This window comes from Medicago truncatula, chromosome 6 (genome assembly GCF_003473485.1).
Source record: "Medicago truncatula cultivar Jemalong A17 chromosome 6, MtrunA17r5.0-ANR, whole genome shotgun sequence".
NCBI classification, from domain to species: domain Eukaryota; kingdom Viridiplantae; phylum Streptophyta; class Magnoliopsida; order Fabales; family Fabaceae; genus Medicago; species Medicago truncatula.
The window spans coordinates 10,503,110-10,522,677 of record NC_053047.1 but is presented as its reverse complement, the minus strand read 5'-3'; the positions used below and the strand labels follow the sequence as shown (position 1 = coordinate 10,522,677).

Genomic DNA, 19,568 nt, shown 5'->3' with positions numbered 1-19,568 from the left:
TGCAAATACATTATCATGAAGGGTGTTAACAATAATTTGGAGTGCAACCAGAAAGGCTTGTTGGTTGTACACCAAATGATTGCTAAAATCCTTTATATTATGAGCACACTTTCATATTATGAATACTATTGTCTTTGATTCTTGCATCAAGACCCTCTCACGTAGATCGTGCCAGATCAAGAGCTTTTACAATTTCGATCTTCTTTGTTTTTCCATGTTGTAAATTCTCTTTTGAAGAAGAAAGTCATTCATCGACAATGTGTTTCTGTTCAACAAAATTAACATTTTTTGTTCTAAATTTTTGTCTTTTGGTACGAAGACGGTCCACTACGTCAAGAACGATAACATTAGATTCACGAGTTTCATCAAACATATCAATCACAACCTTGATGATGGATACATTATCATGAATGATGTTAGTAATAATTTGAAGTGCAACTAGAATGGCTTGCTGGTTGTACTCCAAATGATTGCTAAAATCTTTCATGATGATGTATCCACCACCAAGGTCGTTGTTGATTTGTTTGATGTAATCCATGAATCTTATGTTGCCGCTCTTGATGTAGTGGACCGTCTTCATATCAAAAGAAGAAAAGTTAAAACAAAAAGCGCTAATCTTGTTGAAAGAGAACACATTGTTGGTGAAAGAATTTCTTCTTCAAAGGGGAATTTTCAACATGGAAAGAGCATAGAAGGTCGAAATTATTAAAGCTCTTGATCTAGTACGATCTACCTTTGATGATCTTGCTGCAAGAATCAAAGATGCATATAAAAACGAGTGTTCGACTTCGTTCTAATCTCGACTAGCAAATGGAAGATTTGTAGGTTACTTATGTCAAGAAAGAATACTCGAGACAAGCATGTGCTAACATCCAATCGCTTTTAGATTTCCATTAATTTTTATTTTCTTCATTTTGTAAAAATGCAAATGTTTCAATCATCATATCGTTCTATCTTTAATATTGATAAAAAATTCTCTTGAATGTTTACAAGTCACATGTGCACAATATACATTTATGGTAATATTTGTACACAAGACGTTTATAAGATAGTATTCAAATATGTTGATTGATGGAGTTGAGCTTAGCATCAAGCTGAGTTAGGGCATGCTGAATGGCAGGGCTAAACTAGGGATGCTGAATAGTGGAACTGAGCTTGACATGACATGAATAGTCAAGATGAGCTAGGCATGTTGAATGGTCAAAGTGTAAGAGGTCACATGGTATGGTCCACCATACCACTCCACAATCCACCAAACGTCAAACCTGTTAAGGGGTAAACATTTGTTCTTGTAAGGTCGACCTAATATACTTCATAGCCTTTGTAACTCATCAATGCTTTTATTTCAATAATAACTCATACAACATCTTCAAAGAATAGACCTATAAATTCATCTACATACACATATGAATATTCATCCACTATTTTCACTCTTTCCTATATTTAGTCTTTCATTCACCACATCATCTATTTTTAACCTTGACCAATTTGTACTGTAGCAGATCAAGAGTATTCTAATGGAGTGAGGATTGAAAGGGAGAAGACCACCTTCAAATATATCTAACAACTGTGAAATATAGATTCTAAAGGTACACATCTAACAAAAAAAAATGTTTTTCTTAAAAAATTAAATATAATACTTAAATTATTTATATTAAAATCACCTTTATTTTATCTATAGCACATCTCTTTTCTTCTCATCTCTTATTTATAAAGCTTAATCTCTCAAGAGTATTCTAATGGAGTGAGGATTGAAAGGAAGAAGACCACCTTCAAATATATCTAGCAACTGTGAAATATAGATTCTAAAGGTACACATCTAACAAAAAAAGAAAACTCTGTTTATCTTAAAAAATTAAATATAATACTTAAATTATTTATATTAAAATCACCTTTATTTTATCTATAACACGTCTCTTTTCTTCTCATCTCTTATTTATAAAGCTTAATCTGTCAACTTATAGTTAACCCTGATCCTAACCTAAAAATTTCCCTCCCTTCTTCCATGGCATTAAATCTATGCTGATTTGTACCCCTAATTTGAATTTCAAATTTTAAGTTTCCCTCCTACAATTCCCACATCATAGCTTTTCAGTAATAGATGCGTCATTGATTGATATTCACACGCCACCCACATTTTTCATCCTTTGCCTTTCAACTTTCCATGCAAAATTAAGTTTAACACAATTTCCAGGAATAAATTCACAAATGTTACTTTCAACTGTGCGTGTGTGTGTGTGTGTGTGTGTATGTATGTATGTATATATATATATATATATGCGCGCATGCTATCTGATTGCTTTGCTACATCCCTTCAAACTCCATATTTCGTTTGGTTGTAAATTGTAGGAAAAATTAGAACATAGAATTATATAAACTAATAAACCAAAGAAATAATAGCACAAATAAATTAACTCATAATAAAATAAACTATAGAATATAGAAACTTATCGGATTTGACTGAGGCATGCAAAATGCACTGGGCTTAAGAATATTTCACCACCTCGGATTGGTTACCCGATGCAGTATGTCTCATAAGAACCACTTTTAAATGCTCAGAGGAACTTAATATATATTTGTTATAAAATGTAGTGATGAAAATGGCTAACATATATGTTCTATCATGCACTTTGTACCTTGTGCACCCAAACCCACCTCTTATATTATACATATAAAAGAAGGCTCCTATTTAAGTGGAAATTGAAACCGTACGTGCAGTTATGAGTATTGACTTGGTAATACAACGTTAAAATAGGAATGAAAGAAAAACGTTTTTGGCTGCAAAGTGACCAAGTCAATATATATATATATATATATATATATATATATATATATATGTATATATATATAATAATAATAATAATAATAATAATAAACTTTTTAAATGAATAACTAATAATCATTAACTTTAAAATAAATTCCAAATAAAATACAACAATCCCCCACAATTTATTTTCCTCCCTTTACGAAAAAATTCTGATGGGGATCTGTATCGCCTCAGATTTTGGCCCAAAACATTACTTGATAATAATCGTTCTTTATAAAATTAAGCATTTTTTTCCTTCAAAAATATAATTTCCTATCTCACTAATTTACTAAATATTTGTTTATTAACTTGTGGTAAGGAAAAATAATATTCATAAAATAGCGTGAATAAAATTCTCAAATTTATTTATATTAAAGGCTCAACGAAATTTTATTTTTGAAGATAAAAATAGCTTAATTTTTTAAAGAATGATTATTATCAAGTAATATCTTGGGCCAAAATTTGAGACGTTACAAAATGGTATCAGAACAATAATCCTCAGACAAATATTTTTTGGGATGAGACGACTTTTGTTTGACGCACGCTTATGTGAAGTATGATGTTGTATTTTGAACGATGATAGTTTTGAATTGTCTTATATTGTTATTCTTGAAAAGTTTATAATATAAGTTTAGGTTCTAGCAAAGTTACATAGCACCCCAATAATTACTTTAGAAACCGCATGGCAGGAGTGTGGTGTAGTGCTGTAAAAAGTTCACGTGGGAGGGATTTTGACAAGGAAAGCCTTTGTATTTAAGAGGTCTATGTGATCCACCTCTCTTTCCTGGAAACCCTACTGTTGACTTTTTATTGTGTGAATCGGACTTAATGTTTAGTAGGAACAATAATAATATCTTTTTACCCAAGAGTTAGAACTAGAGCTTAGAATCTTTCTAAGACAATGCATGCTATGGCACCCTGAAGAGCTGTACCTACCTCCCCCCAAAATCGGAGTTGATATGATGGCAATTATTCAGACAATGCATGCTATGGCGACTGCCATGACCCAACATAAACGGTCAAAAAGAAAAAAATACTCAAAAATTGTATTTTTTATATAAAGGTTTTAATGGAATGTCATGCATGCTCCTGAGAACTAAATGATCCGGATATAGTCAGCCCGCCACTAAGGCGTCACACAGAATATTAAACCCGCCACATAGGCACCACACATAAATACACATGCCATGATGATCAAAATGAAATAAAATTCCGCCACATAGGCACCGCATAGAATATTTATAATTAACACATGTATGTAGCCAAAATCATAATATTTGAATATAAGTCATTTGTCCATTATTTCAGACATTAACAATTTCACCTTATTAGTAAAGGTCCAAAATTTAAAACAGGAATGATGTGTGATTCGTATAATCATTAACCACATTTCATTTTTTTTTGTTCATCCAATATTTCTTTCTCAAACATCAAAGAAACGTATAAAACATAATAACAATCAAAACCATCATCACATATCACATACTCATGCAGAAATAAGTAAAATATAATAAGAATATCACTTTATAAAAGATTAAATATTATCTTATAAGATTGTGTTTTAATTTCATTTCTCTTTAACAACGAATATGAATCATACTTTTTAAATCATAATTCCTAACCATTAGTTGTAGCTATGACAAGTATGGGAAAGTGCCCTTACCTTGGACGCTTTCCTTCCTAGCCAAACTCTAGAACAAGGTACTCGCAAGGGAAAAGTAACAGATCTTCAAGAAATATATTTCTAGACTTAGAAGATGAAGTTCAGTAGCAAGGGGTTGTGGATGGCTCGAGGGAGAAAAATGATGAAATGCTTTACATTAGCGACTTAATTTATAGGGAGTTATTCAAACATTTTGATGACAACTAGGTTTTAACTCTACATGGTAATAACCACGTTTTTCTTTTGTCTAAGTCAGCAATTGATTTTGATAAATCAAAGTCAAAAGTAAAAACTATTTGATGTATTTATTTTGGGTGAGAAATTTAAGCACCGACCAACCTTATTACCTGAAGTAAAACCTTCCATGCATTATCAGATGAAGCACATGGCATAGTGTTTTGAAACTCTACCAACCTTAGGACGGTTGTGCAAGAACTTCAAAAAGACACATGCTTAATAGGAATATAGTGGGCGGTGATAGAGTTTCAAAACACTATGCCATGTGCTTCATGCGATAATGCATGAAAGATGTTACTTCAGGTAATAAGGTTGGTCGGTGCTTAAATTTCTCACCCAAAATAAATACATCAAATAGTTTTTACTTTTGACTTGGATTTATCAAAATCAATTGTTGACTTAGACAAAAGAAAAACGTGGTTATTACCATGTATAGTTACAACCTAGTTGTCATCGAAAAGTTTGAATAACTCCCTATAAATTAAGTCGCTAATGTAAAACATTTCATCCTTTTTCTCCCTCGAGCCATCCACAACCCCATGCTACTGAACTTCATCTTCTAAGTCTAGAAATATATTTCTTGAAGATCCGTTACTTTTCCCTTGCGAGTACCTTGTTCTAGAGTTTGGCTAGGAAGGAAGGCGTCCAAGGTAAGGGCACTTCCCCATACTTGTCATAACCAAAACTAATGGTTAGGTATTATGATTTAAAAAGTATGTTTCATATTCGTTGTTAAAGAGAAATGAAATTAAAACACTATATTATAAGATAATATTTAATCTTTTATAAAGTGATATACTTATTATATTTTACGTATTTCTGCATGAATATGTGATATGTGATGATGATTTTGTTTGTTATTATGTTTTATATGTTTCTTTGATGTTTGAGAAAGAAATATTAGATGAACAAAAAAAAAAATGAAACGTGGTTCTATTAAAAAAAATGATTATACGAATCACACATCATTCATGTTTTAATTTTTGGACCTTTACTAATAAGGTGAAATTGTTAATGTCTGAAATAATGGACAAATGATTTCTATTCAAAAATTATGATTTTGGCTACGTACATGATGATGTGTTAATTATAAATATTCTGTGTGGTGCCTATGTTGCGGGATTTTATTTCATTTTGATCATCATGGCATTACATTTCTGTGTGGTGCCTATGTGGCGGGTTTAGTATTATGTGTGGTGCCTTAGTGGCGGGCTAACTATATCCGGGTCAATTAGTTCTCAGGAGCATGCATGACATTGCATTAAAACCTTTATATAAAAGAAAACAATTTTTAAGTACTTCTTTCTTTTTGACCGTTTATGTGTTGTATGATTTATTTTATAATACTATACCTTTATGTGTTGTATGATTTATTTTATAATACTATACCATATGTTTGGTTTTATTTGAATGGTTTGTGGTTGAAGGAAGCTGATCCCATACACCAACATTTTAGGTACCAAAAAAGAATTCCAAGGTTGATGATGTTTGACAAGTTGAAGCACGTGCGGGGGCAGAAATAGGGTTTTACAAATAAAAGAACTCTTGTTATAAAGTCTGTAGTACTACTTATCTCATTTTGAATTCTTAACTTCTTATGTTGTTTTTAAACGGAGAGATGGTTTATCTTCTGATAGAAATAAATAAAATTTCGTTGAGACTTTAATAAAAATAAATTTGAGAATTTTATTCACGCTATTTTATGAATGTAGAAATGAATGTTATTTTTACTTAACACAAGTTAATTAACAAATATTTAGTAAATTAGTGAGATAGGAAATTCTATTTTTGAAGGATAAAAAACTTAATTTTATAAAGAATGATTATTATTATCAAGTAATGTCTTGGGCCAAAATCCAAGGCGTTACATGATCAAACCAGGTACCTTATGCTTCCAATTCACAACTGTTACCACCAAGACACTAGTGTTTTTAATGACATGTGATTGCTTCAATGTTATCTATTCAACACAAATATTGAGTCCTATTTCTTTCAATCTTGCAATCCCTAATCCCTTTTTGGCGGACCTAGTTAATTTTTATGAAAAAATAGGTCCGCAAGGAATTGAATCAAGTAGCACATGAAAAAATCATTTTTTTTAAAGTCACCAACACCATTTCAATTCCTTTTTTTATCGGAGTTCCTTTTCATTATTATTTTTTCTTTCAATAACCACATAACAGTTCCTTGTTATTTTTTTTTTTTCCGGTTACCACATAACAATTCGATTATCACATAATATTCAACTCATTTACTCTTCTAATTTCAATGCACAAGAATTTTAGTAGATATTTTTTTTCTATCAAAAATGACTTAATTTTACCAAGGGCATATAATATTAACGTACAATGAGCTCGACTATCCCATTTATGCATATATCAAATTATCCCACCAACAAAATATTTTATAGATCATAATGTGCCTCTAAGTTGCAAATAGAAACTGAAATTTGAAGATAAAGATGGATGAGAAACAATCCAATGAAATAAAAAAATTTATCCTCAAATCCTAACTCTCGAAGAACAAATATTTGAAAATGTGTAGAAATGGAAAATAATGGATGAAGAGTGAGAGAAAAACAAATGATCAAGAAATGGAATGGAGAAAGAAAGATGAAAAAGAGGCAAAAAAAAGGAAGAAAAATAAATGAGAGAGAGAAACTAAACCATGATAAAGTGATAAGTGGAAGAGAGGGAGACGAAACTGAGATGTCAAGGAAGTCAATGGGAATCAAGGTTGCAATGACCATTAATAAAAGTCAGGTGCCATTTAGTTTACACCACTAAAATAACACCTTGTAACAACTTTTTCATCATAAGATCCGGTCCGTTAGAATAAATTAATAATATATCAATGACTTATTTTGAGGTGGTGTAAGTTGGAGCAATCTATTTGGTGGTCCAAACTATACTTTACCTAAAAGTCAAGGACAATCACTTAAACATGTCAGAGTATATCTTCCAACACCAATATTCTCATATGGTCAATTATATGTTGCAATTTCAAGAGTGACCTTAAGAAAAGGTTTGAAGATATTATAAACAAAGAAGATGGTGGAGATGATACCGTTACATCAAATGTGCTTTACAGACAAGTTTTTAGAAATGTGTAATAATTTATATCTACTTTTAAATTTTAAATGTTGTTTATGTTTCTCACCGACTATAAGTTCAATATGAACAACATTAATATTTTTATGACTAGACGTATACTCATGCGACGCACGGATTGGGTCTGATGTAATACCTAATACTATGTTGTGATTCAAGTGTTCAAGAAAAAATTTCTTTTGAATGTTTGTAGTTTCTCAAATCTCACTTGTCGGCCAATATTTAATTATGACCCAAATTTATGCTTTGAATACAATACATATTAGGCTTAATTGCACTCCCCCCCCCCCCCCCCCCCCCCCCCCCCCCTATTTTTTGCTAATTGTGCGGTTTAAACCCCCTCTTTTTTTGAGCGATTTTGCACCCCATCTTTGTGTTCAATTGCACTTTTGCCCCCTATCTTTTTGCTAATTGTGCGATTTTGCACCCCCTCATCTTTTTTTTGAGCGATTTTGCACTCTATCTTTTGCCCTCTTTTAATGATGATTTTGAACAAAACACAACTGACAAAAGATGGGGTGTAAAATCGCTCATAAAAAAAGAGGGGTGCAAAATCGCACAATTAGCAAAAGATAGGGGGAAAAGTGCAATTAAGCCTACATATTATTAGTTTGTATTCTTTCGACAATAAAGAAACTATTTATAAATGACCTGAAAATTGTATAAGATCAAATGTTGAAACTACTCAAGGGAAGGCAAACTAAGGTCGCCTTGGTCGAAACCATTACGCATAGAACAACTTGATAATGTAGAACTTTTTGACTAGTCATTATAATTGCTATAGATGTAGAGAAATCAACATACATTGTAGTCCAACTATCCTAAACAGATGACTGGAGTCCAATGATACCTGTTCAGCAATCAGCAATTGTTAGACTTCAACATATAAAGAAAGAACCATAAGGTCATATTAAACTATAACTTGGGTCCTCTATATCGAACATTTCTGTCTTAAGCTAACGGTCTACAGCGGCTGCACCAGCTATAGAGAAATTTGGCTGGAGAGGCTGCATAGGGTCCAAGTTAACCTACTTCATTTACTTATTGAATTGTTTGAAATATTGTATGGTATGAGTCAAGGAGGATCTTTCATCCTGACATAAACTCGAACTGTGTTTCTATGATCATATACCAATCTAATATTTTGACAAGAAAATGATTCATACAATAGAGATACTAAAGCTACAAACTAATCATGTATGCAATGGACTTGACTCCTAGAGTACATTATGATTTATTGATGGAAATTTCTATCCATAAATAATATGAATAATGGAAGTATTACCGCATGCTACTCTTGCACCTGCATTTCCAGTAGTTTTGCTCAGCTCATGTCCACCTGTTCCAGTATTAAAAAAATAGCTCAAAATTGGTATAAGATACAAAAAGATAGCATTGAAGATTGTTGTTATGAATCCAAAGAGACGAAGTAGTAAATTGATAGAAACAAACGAACAAAAAATATTTTTTTTATTGAATGACTGAGAATAGGAGAGGCATTTCCTCTAATAATTCCACCTTCCCAAAGGATTTCTCCTTTTATACAAACTTCTTAAATTAACAGAATAATTCCTTTCATTTTTATTTTTTCTATTGATGCCCTTCTAACTACATAGCTTCTCTAACTTGGTCTAATTAGTAAATGAATACATTCTAGTTGATTAACTAGATTCTCCGTCTGTCCTAACCGGTATTAAATTATAAATGAAGGCTAAACATGATATGAAGAACCGACACAAACATGAACATCGGACATGACATTGACACGTTAACACCGGTAATACCTGAGAAAATAGAATAATTGAATATAATCACATGTGTTGGTGTCCGACACCGGATACATCTTCAATGTAAAGTGTCGGTGCTATACAAATAACATGTTAATGGGAAGTAATGAACAGTTCAAAATTCCAAAGAAGCTTAGAAGAAAAGCATATTTCTATTCTCTAGTCTCTTAGCACAAACAAAACTCAGCCATTGGAATTACTCTCCATTTTCAGTTAAGTCGCTAAAACTTACCTAACAAGTTGGGACTTGGATTGAGAAAACTTGTATCAGGTTGGTCCTTTTTTGTATCTCAATTCAGTCTTTATCAAGGACTAACTTGATATGTATTTGGAAGTTATTCAAGGATTATCTCATACATAAATAAATTCAAAGATTAAACTGAATAAAGGATAATTCTAGAGATTAAGTAGCCTATTTACTTGTCATGAATATTGTGTTGATGCAGAAACGATCAACAAACAAAAGCACGAGGTTTGTAGAATACAAATCAACTCATGTTTGAGGTTTACATAACACATCATGCACATATATGGTTTTCAATTCGTGGAGTTAACCGGCCGGGGAACTACACAAGATATCAAGGGCCGAAAGAGTTGAATCATTTTAAGTATAACACCGATAGTCATTAGATCAGTGAACTAATCTTATTAGAGGAGTCAAAAGTTACTCAAAAAACACCTTTTCTCTTCCTAAATGACAATATTCTTTATAGGAAAATGTCAGTTGTTGATATGTTATGCTAGTAGTCAGAGTTTGAACCCTGGACATCCTTTTCAATCTCCTTCGAGTGCCGTAGCTCAATAATTAGAACTACACCTTGGGAACGGTTCATACTAAAAACTAAGCATTTGGCACGAGGAGGAAATATACGAAGCCGAGCTATGTGGTAGAAAATATAAAGGTGTATTTTTCATGGACCAAATTTATCAACTTGGAACATACAAGTAATTTGCACTTTAAGCTTTTAATATCAAGAAATAATGTACTCAAATTCAATTGAGTATAGCTTTATCATAGAAAAACTACTCCAATGAGTTACTGTATAAAAACTATAAGAATAGAGGAAAACAGAATCTACGTTTCAAAGTGGAAAAAAGAGGAAGCCTAATCAAACAAGTTCATTGATTCTTGGTTCAAAAATTAAATTTTACCTCTTCCAAGATCATCAGGATCGGCATGAACAACGACAGCCCTTCCGAGTATGGAATGAACTCCACTTAGTGGAATCTACATATTTGAAGTGAGAAAGGAGTAATTACAGGGTTTTCAATTGTGAATTGCAGAAAATAGTGGATTGTTCAAATTCTACTACACGACAGTGCTATAGTGCCACTATTTAACAACACTTCGTACTGAATAGCATATCAAAGAATAATAGCGATTGTTCAAATTTCGTTATGTTATATAGTCTTTTAATTTACAACACTTGGTAAGTACAGTGCCTCGAGATCCAATTAAACTTCATTCAGAGTTATTAAATAAAAATATCAATTGTAAAATTGACATTAGTGCCACTTTAATTAACAATAAGCGGATCAAGTGACATGGTTCTAAAAGCAAAGAGATAATGAAACTCAACGAAGTTCAGTTCTTTACCTTTCCATCTCTGATAGAAATCTCAGCAACTCCTGCAAAACAGAAAACTCTCAAGGAGATTTCCCAGGGGACAACTTATACATTGTTAAAATCTCAAAATAAATATATAAAAAAGACGAAGAAGAAAGAATGTAATACCATCAGGGCCTGCAACAATGTTACCCAAATCACCGGCATGTCGCTCATCATCGGTAGGAGCTCCGTGATCCTTCTTGAGTGGATTGAAGTGAGGACCTGAGGTAAAGAAGTCAAAGCCAAAATTGAATCGAAACACTTGCATGTTTGATTATCTTATTTTTAATGAAATAATCAATGTTTTTTTCTTCAAACATTTGGTTCTGACTTCTGACCACACGAGCTTGATATATATATCCGGTTTGAAAAAATAGAAGTGATCGAAGGTAAAGCACATGTGGCAGTGTCGTGTCAGTACAAATTCAATCCGAAACGTTGGTGATACATTATTGTTAATATATTGAATAATGAGAAAAGTGGAAACCAACCAGTGGAGTTGCAGCCATTGGTGGTGTCACCAAGAGCATGAATATGAAATCCATGAAGACCTGGAGACAACCCTGTTATCTTTCCAGTTACATGTGTATAATTCCCTGCACAATCACAATCATAATTACTATTTGAAAAACTCAAGTCTCACACCAAAGAGAAATAAAACCTGAAAAGAGTTAACACAAACTGGTTTCGTAAAGTCCCACATTGAGATAACATCCGAAAAGAGTTACCAAAGAGGGAGACCCAATTACAAGCCGGTTTGGTAAGAATGAATTGTGCCGATATAAAAAACCAATTCACAGTTTATCTATTTGACAGTGCTTGATGTAAGGGGGTGTACTTAAAAAACCAAAGTCCCACATTGAATATAAATATTGTCAGACAAGAGTTTATAAAGAGCGAGACCCTATTTCACTTACGGTTTTGTAAGGATGAACTAATTCTAATACAATACATAATAATAATTACCTACAAATTATAATGAAACATAACATAATAAATATTTGAAACTAACATGAATAACAGATTAACAATATTTCATGTTTCATAACAGGCAACAAAAAAAAAACAATATAAGAAAGAGAGAGAGAGAACCATTGGGGTGTTGAAGAAAGTGAAGAGAACCTCTAACGTTGTTATCTCCGATGATGAGAGCCACGCCTTTCACTGTTCCCTTTCCACCTTCCATCTCATACACTCTATGTTCTGTTGGAAAACAAAAACAATTGGATAAATTAAAAAAGACAAAGTGATCTATTTTATAATTATTATTATTTTTCTTTCAAGTTTTGTATATTCCAACATTATATTATTGATCTTTCAAAAAAAAACATTATATTATTTATGTTGCAGATAAACACAAGTGATTTTTGTTTTTCAATTACCAATCCAAATATAAGAATAAAAGTGATAAGTTAATAATTTGAATAGTGTTGGTTAAAGTTATTAGTTGAATTAACTTATAATGACATAGAAAATACTATATGTTTAATTAATATTGATTTTTTCAATTAAGATAAAAGAGTAAAATTTAGAGAAAAATGATAAGTTATAGGCTACTTGAATTGATAAGCTATTAATTAAAAAAAAAAAAAAGTTCATGAAAAAATGTTAGTTAACAAATGAGTCCTTTTTAGACATATGATTTGATAAGCTAAAAACTATTAGAGAAGCTAACTTGTGTTTGGCAAACAAACCCTCAATGTATTTTTTTGTGACACACACTTTCGATGTCTACTCTATTACTTGGGTACATTTTAAAGTCTATTTTTAATTTTTTTTAGAAAAATGTCTAATTTTAATTGTTCACTTATCTCCACTATACTAAGAAGAGAGAAAACAAAATGATCGAGCTCAAGTGAACAAAACTAAATTTAAAGATGAGGTCCAATCTGAATAAGGACGTGCTTTTATCCACAATATAAAATCCTTAATGTGTATTATATACAACTAATAAATGTCCATTTACATTTATTTTCCTTTCATTCTTTACAAACTAACCAAACAGTTGTTTCAAAATGATAGGCATTAGATTAATACTAATCCAATACCATTCATTAATTTAAGTATTTAATCAACGGATTAAAACATAATAATACTTTTGGCATTTGAACATCATGCACTCTCATAATCAAGTTTTCTGTTAATTGCAACCTTAATTAAGAGAGGAAAAGAAATAAACATAAAAATATTCTTGTTTCTTCTTGGTTTTCTCTATTTTTCATAATTTTCCTCCTCCTTGTGATTATTTTTTATGATCATTGTTTTCCATTGTTATGCATAATAAATAAAATTAATACAAAGAAAATGAGAGAGATAATAAGCATTCATATTGGACAAGCTGGAATTCAGGTTGGTAATTCATGTTGGGAGCTATATTGTCTTGAACATGGCATTCAACCTGATGGAACCATGCCCAGGTTTATATCCTAATTTTTTTTCTTTCTTTCTTTCTATTTTCAATACATTATTTTGTTATTATGTTTCAAGAATTTAATACGTACATTAATTCCATGTGCAATTGATTGCAATCTTAGGTTATGTGAATTGTGCAACCTTGAGTTTTTCTTCAAGAAATTTGGTTAAATAATAATGTATATAAATTTTAATTTTTTCATGGTCTAGGTGAAATATTATTGTACCTAGGATTTTCCGACGAATTTAACCAAACAATTTACAATCATTGATACAAATTATAACATTTCATAGATAGATAAAAGATTGTGTATATGGGATTTATAAAGAATTGATCGAAGGAGAATGTGAGAGCGAGCGAACTCTTGTTTGGTGTGTGCTTTTATTTTTGCATTCCAAATTTTTGTTCGATGTTCTATTCAATCAACGTCGATCATGTTAAATCTTGTTTGCACGAACTTTTCACTGTATCATCATTAGTTTCCGCAGTTGCACGCGGTAATATTTTGGGGTATTACAAGAACTTTCATTGTATCATCCTAGTACCATATAATAAGAAAGCTTTATTTAATCTACTTTCAATTGTGCTTTATTTCTCCATTTAATGCAGTCCTTCATTGGACAAGTCTGAATAGAATTGACCTCGAATTCCGTAAGTAAGATATAAGGTTTGAGTCTTCTGGATGGAAAAAATGTGGTTGAAAGAGAGATTTCGCTAAATGCGACCAACTATATTTCTCATAAGAGATCAATCATTAACAAAGTTGATCGATACTTCACGACAATATTAGCATGGTTCCGACAAATTCTATCTAATAGTTTGTCCCTTAATCTTTTTGCAGTGATGAATCAAATGTGCCAAAACATGATGATGCTTTTAACACATTCTTTAGTGAAATTGGAAATGGCCAATATGTTCCAAGGGCTCTATTTGTTGATCTAGAGCCTACTGTAATTGATGAAATTAGATCTGGTCCTTATAGACAACTTTTTCATCCAGAACAGTTAATTACTGGCAAAGAAGATGCTGCTAATAATTTTGCAAGAGGACATTACACAGGTCAGTCAACTCTTATCATATGCTGAAATAAATTTGGTATATTTTAGCACCAACACTTTTGATCGAAGGTGTGTCTGGTGTCCGGCATATGTTAGTGTACAACATTGACACAGAACGACACCAACACATGTGATTACTTTCAATTATTTCATATTACTAATGGTCTTTTGTCCGGTATCTGTGTCTTTCTCAATGGTTCATACAAATAGGGCATGTTTGGATCGATTTATTTGGTTTGTCTACTGGCATAGGCACTTGTGATTATGTTTATGAGAACTTTTGAGAACATTTTGTCCATGGTTTTAGCTTACTTCCATAAGTTATCCGGGATATCTTATGAAATCAGCTTATAGCTTGTACCAAAACAGTTTGACTTTGTTATATATTTTTTTTTATATACAGCTTATACATAGGGGCTTATATGATTGTCTACATATGATGCAGTTGGAAAACAAGTTGAAGAACTATGCCTCGATCGAATCCGAAAATTAGCTGAAAATTGCACTGGCTTGCAAGGATTTTTGGTTTTTAATGCTGTTGGCGGTGGAACTGGTTCTGGTTTAGGATCATTACTTCTTGAGAGATTATCTGTAGATTATGGGAAAAAGTCAAAACTTGGCTTCATCATCTATCCTTCTCCTCAGGTTAGGGCTAAGGAAAATTAGAACAAGGCCATATTTGGATTGGCCTATATGAAATTTTCTACTAGCATAAGTACTTGTCAGATTGTTCGGGCGAGCTTATGGAAACAACTTATGACATGTTCATGTTGATTAACTGTTTTCAACTTATTTTAACAAGCTTGCTAGCATAGCTTATAAAGACAGCTTATAGCTTATATGAAATTAGTTTGCCTTTATTTCACCTATTGTTATAAAAATAGCTTATACATAAACATTTATATGATAAGTACTTATGCAGTTTGATTTTTGTGGAATTGATGCCCTAATGATAGTGTTATCATGAACATGCAGGTGTCTACAGCAGTTGTTGAACCTTACAACACTGTTCTTTCCAACCATTCTCACATTGAGCATAGTGATGTAGTTATTCTTTTGGACAATGAAGCAATCTATGACATTTGCAGAAGATCATTAGACATAGAAAGACCAACGTACAATAACTTAAATCGCTTAATATCGCAAAGTATTTCGTCTTTAACAACTTCATTGAGATTCGACGGTGCAATCAACGTGGACATTTCCGAATTCCAAACTAACCTTGTACCGTATCCTCGAATCCATTTCATGCTTTCGTCTTACGCGCCTGTTATATCGTCAGTGAAGGTCTATCATGAACAATTATCGGTTCCTGAGATCACTAGAGCTGTGTTTGAGCCGTCGAGTATGATGGTTAAGTGTGATCCAAGACATGGAAAGTACATGGCATGTTGCTTGATGTATCGCGGCGATATTGTTCCGAAAGATGTCAATGTTGCTGTTTCACATATCAAGAAAATGAGAACAGTTCAATTTGTTGACTGGTAATTAACTATACATCCTTTGAATAATATCATGAGGTTTACAATTTGGATTGCATGAATTTATCTACTGACATAAGCACTTGTGAGACTGTTTGAAAGAGCCTATGAAACCAACTTACGACATATCCATAAGTTGTTTTCATCTTATTTCCTTAAGCTCTCCAAGACAGCTTATAAAAACAATTTTAACTTTATTTTTTGTTATAGAAATAACTTATACGTAAGCACTAAGCACTTTATATGATAAATGGTCAGTTGCACCGACACTGCTGATTGAACGTGTGTTCGACACTGACACAACACTTGTGATTACATTGAATTATGTCATTTTCTCAAAATTTTATCGGTGTCAACGTGTTTGTGTCATGTCTGGTATCCGTGTCTGTGTCCGTGCTTCATAAGCGCCTATGTTATAAATGCTTAGTTAAGTTGTTTAACCAAACTAGACCCTATTCAATTCATAGGAGCTAGCACATCTCTTTAGAAACTCATAATCATCTTTAACAAAAATTAATGTGAAAAAACATGATATTGATGACCAATTAAATTTTTGTTTAGGTGTCCAACTGGATTCAAGTGTGGCATAAACTTCCAACCACCAACAGTTGTACCAGGAGGCGATCTAGCCGAGGTGAGACGTGCCGTTTGTATGATAAGCAACAACACAGCTGTATCCGAGGTATTCTCTAGGATTGATCACAAATTTGATCTTATGTATGCAAAAAGAGCATTTGTGCATTGGTATGTTAGTGAAGGAATGGAAGAAGGTGAATTTTCAGAAGCTAGAGAAGATCTTGCTGCTCTTGAAAAGGATTATGATGAAGTTGGTGAAGATGGTGTAGATGAAGAAGTAGAAGATTATTGAATTTGATTAATGTATTTATCTATATTTCAATGTTGTATGATGTGTTTTTTGTTGTGATTTTTTCAAATTAATGTGTGAAAGAATTGTGTTTAATTCATGTAATATAATTTTGCATACTCGTATTTAGACGTCACACAATCTTGAAATACAACAACGTTAAAACTATTGAAAAGAACTTTGTCGTTTATATGATCGTATCTAACTCGAAATATTAGTCTTTGCACGAGAATATACCTAATTTATACAAAAAGAAATATTTAAACTTCATACATGTTTGAACAGAAAAATTAGCACAAAGGTGAAAGATTCCATTGAGCTTCATTGCAATCCTGAACATTTTTCATGTACTCTTGAACACCATTAATTGCATAAAGTGAAGCTGATATTTGCCTTTCAACTTTCATCCTTTCAAATTCTGAAACTCCTTTATCAACCATATCACACAATAATCCATCATTGTTTGTCATATCCAACCATTGATCAAAAGGAAAGTTATCAAAAATAGGTCCAAAATCCCATGAAACATTGGACTTATAGGAACTTGACTCATATTCATTAGTTAAATTGCTCATATCTGGCCTATATGCATCCTCAAATAAATTTGGTTTTTGCATCGTTGTCGAACTAGAAAGCAAGCTTTCACTTTTGTCGTTGACGTTGGTATTGCTCGAATTAGTACTAATATCAGTACTAGTGCTAGCCACACCGCTAGCACTAGTACTAATATTAGTACTAGTGCTAGTCACACCGCTGGCACTAGTACTATTAATAGCACCACTGGCTGTGCCAATACAGTTAGTAGTGCTACTAGTACTACCATCGCTAGTAGTATCATTAGTCGTGTCAGCATGGCTAGTGGTGCTACTTATACCATTCATGTCTTGCTGTTTGGTACCTTTTTTTCGGTTGTTGAGAAGATGTCGAATCCGAGAAGCGAGAGGGGAATCATAAGAAACATGTGTGACGAAGTTGGTACGAGTTTTGGAACCGCGAAGAAGTGTCGCGGCTTCATCATAAGCTCTTGCTGCTTCCTCAGCTGTTTCAAATGTTCCAAGCCACATTCTTATGTTTTGTGTTGTGTCCTTTATCTCAGCAACATATCTACCTGATGGTCTTTGTCTCACCCCAACAAACTTGTCTCTTGTTTCACTCTTTTTGTTTCTCCCTTTGAATTTGTTAACCTTTTTTGGTCTCAAACTCTTCTTTGGTTCATCAAATTGAATTTCCATTGAACAGGAGAAATTAATATGTATGATCTAGAAACTTTTATAGTGCAAAGTTTATTCCTCAATTTTCATGTTGCTGCTAGAAATTTGTGAATCATATATGATATATATGAATGAAAAATGGTGTCAAGTGGGATTAATTTAATATACCATACAAGCATATTTCTTATAATTTTTTTTTTAATAAATATGTTAAATTATTTCTTATATTTTTTTTTAATAAATATGTTAAATTATGAATGATGAAGACAACTTGACATTTTCATATTCAATTTCTCCTAACTTTAGTACAAAATGACCGATATATCTGTCTCATTTGTTGGCATGACATTACTATGACAAGGTCAAGTTTTCAGTTTGGATGTTGAACCAAAAAGAGAATCATTTTGATGTAATTTTAATTGTACCTTCAATACTTTTTTAAGCAAGTCATAGTTTAACATTTAATTTATAACATAATTGTGTATCACCACCACACAAATAAATAAATATGTAGAATTGAATAAATTTCTTAATTTAAAAATATATATAAACCTTGTTTTAAGGTACAATTTAAAAAAATTATTTGATTAAATTTACAAGTATCTTTTTTATTTTAGACAATTATGTTTGATATGGACACAATAATCAAAATATATATTGGAGCAAACTTTAATTGATCAATCTGATTTAACCTAACATTTCTATTAGGTCAACTTTATTGAAAAAGAAAAAGATGAAAATTTATTAGAAAAGAAAACATCTTTTAACCATAATCCTATATATAAATGGCCAACAAAAATGCATTATATGTCAATATCAAATTAAGAAGGTTCTTAAAGCTAGAGTGAAGAAGAAGAAATAAAAAATAAAACAAAAAAAGTTAGTGTTTGTCCTCTAATGATCCCTAAATAATTTTTCCTAGGTCAAAGCATATGAAAAATTGTAGTGATATAGCATGAATATATGGTCTCCACATGGAGGCTCAAAATTGATTTCTAGATGCATCCAAATACTAGGACTTGAAATTTTAATGTCTGGCACGTAGTTGGACCAAGTCATTTTTTACCTATATTTCTATGGCCACATAAATAAATATATTACATTATATTATAGTTTTTATACATATTATCATGTCGTGTGGATTGGTTTGTTGTATCTTCACGTCATTGACAACATCACTTTATTCTTCATATTTTTACTCTTTTCCTACCATCTTCAACTAATTCAATGTTTATGATACATAAGACATTGTCATTGTCTTCTTTGTCATTTGACTAAGAAAGGCAATAAGAAAACAACAAAAAGGATTTTTTCTTTTATTTCATTTT

The 19,568-nt window shown here is 31.9% G+C and overlaps 3 protein-coding genes across 3 annotated transcripts; 1 reads left to right on the top strand and 2 right to left on the bottom strand.

Moving 5' to 3' along the window:
- Positions 1-8,435: 8,435 nt before the first annotated feature.
- On the bottom strand, positions 8,436-12,460 carry LOC11417511 (superoxide dismutase [Cu-Zn] 2). Its single transcript, XM_003618899.4, has 7 exons — positions 12,305-12,460; positions 11,704-11,808; positions 11,339-11,434; positions 11,201-11,232; positions 10,756-10,831; positions 9,102-9,155; positions 8,436-8,666 (listed from the first exon to the last, which is right to left on the bottom strand). The coding sequence occupies exons 1-7, from the start codon at positions 12,396-12,398 to the stop codon at positions 8,638-8,640; spliced, it is 486 nt and encodes a 161-aa protein (XP_003618947.1). The 5' UTR covers positions 12,399-12,460; the 3' UTR covers positions 8,436-8,637.
- A 1,018-nt stretch (positions 12,461-13,478) lies between these two features.
- On the top strand, positions 13,479-17,157 carry LOC11416880 (tubulin alpha-3 chain). The gene is made up of 5 exons (XM_003618898.4): positions 13,479-13,629; positions 14,467-14,684; positions 15,129-15,328; positions 15,659-16,167; positions 16,726-17,157. The coding sequence occupies exons 1-5, from the start codon at positions 13,517-13,519 to the stop codon at positions 17,030-17,032; spliced, it is 1,347 nt and encodes a 448-aa protein (XP_003618946.2). The 5' UTR covers positions 13,479-13,516; the 3' UTR covers positions 17,033-17,157.
- On the bottom strand, positions 17,106-18,339 carry LOC11417172 (ethylene-responsive transcription factor ERN2-like). The gene has a single exon (NM_001424634.1). It carries the CDS (start codon positions 18,259-18,261, stop codon positions 17,320-17,322), a length of 942 nt encoding a protein of 313 aa, NP_001411563.1. The 5' UTR covers positions 18,262-18,339; the 3' UTR covers positions 17,106-17,319.
- Between the last annotated feature and the right edge of the window lie 1,229 nt (positions 18,340-19,568).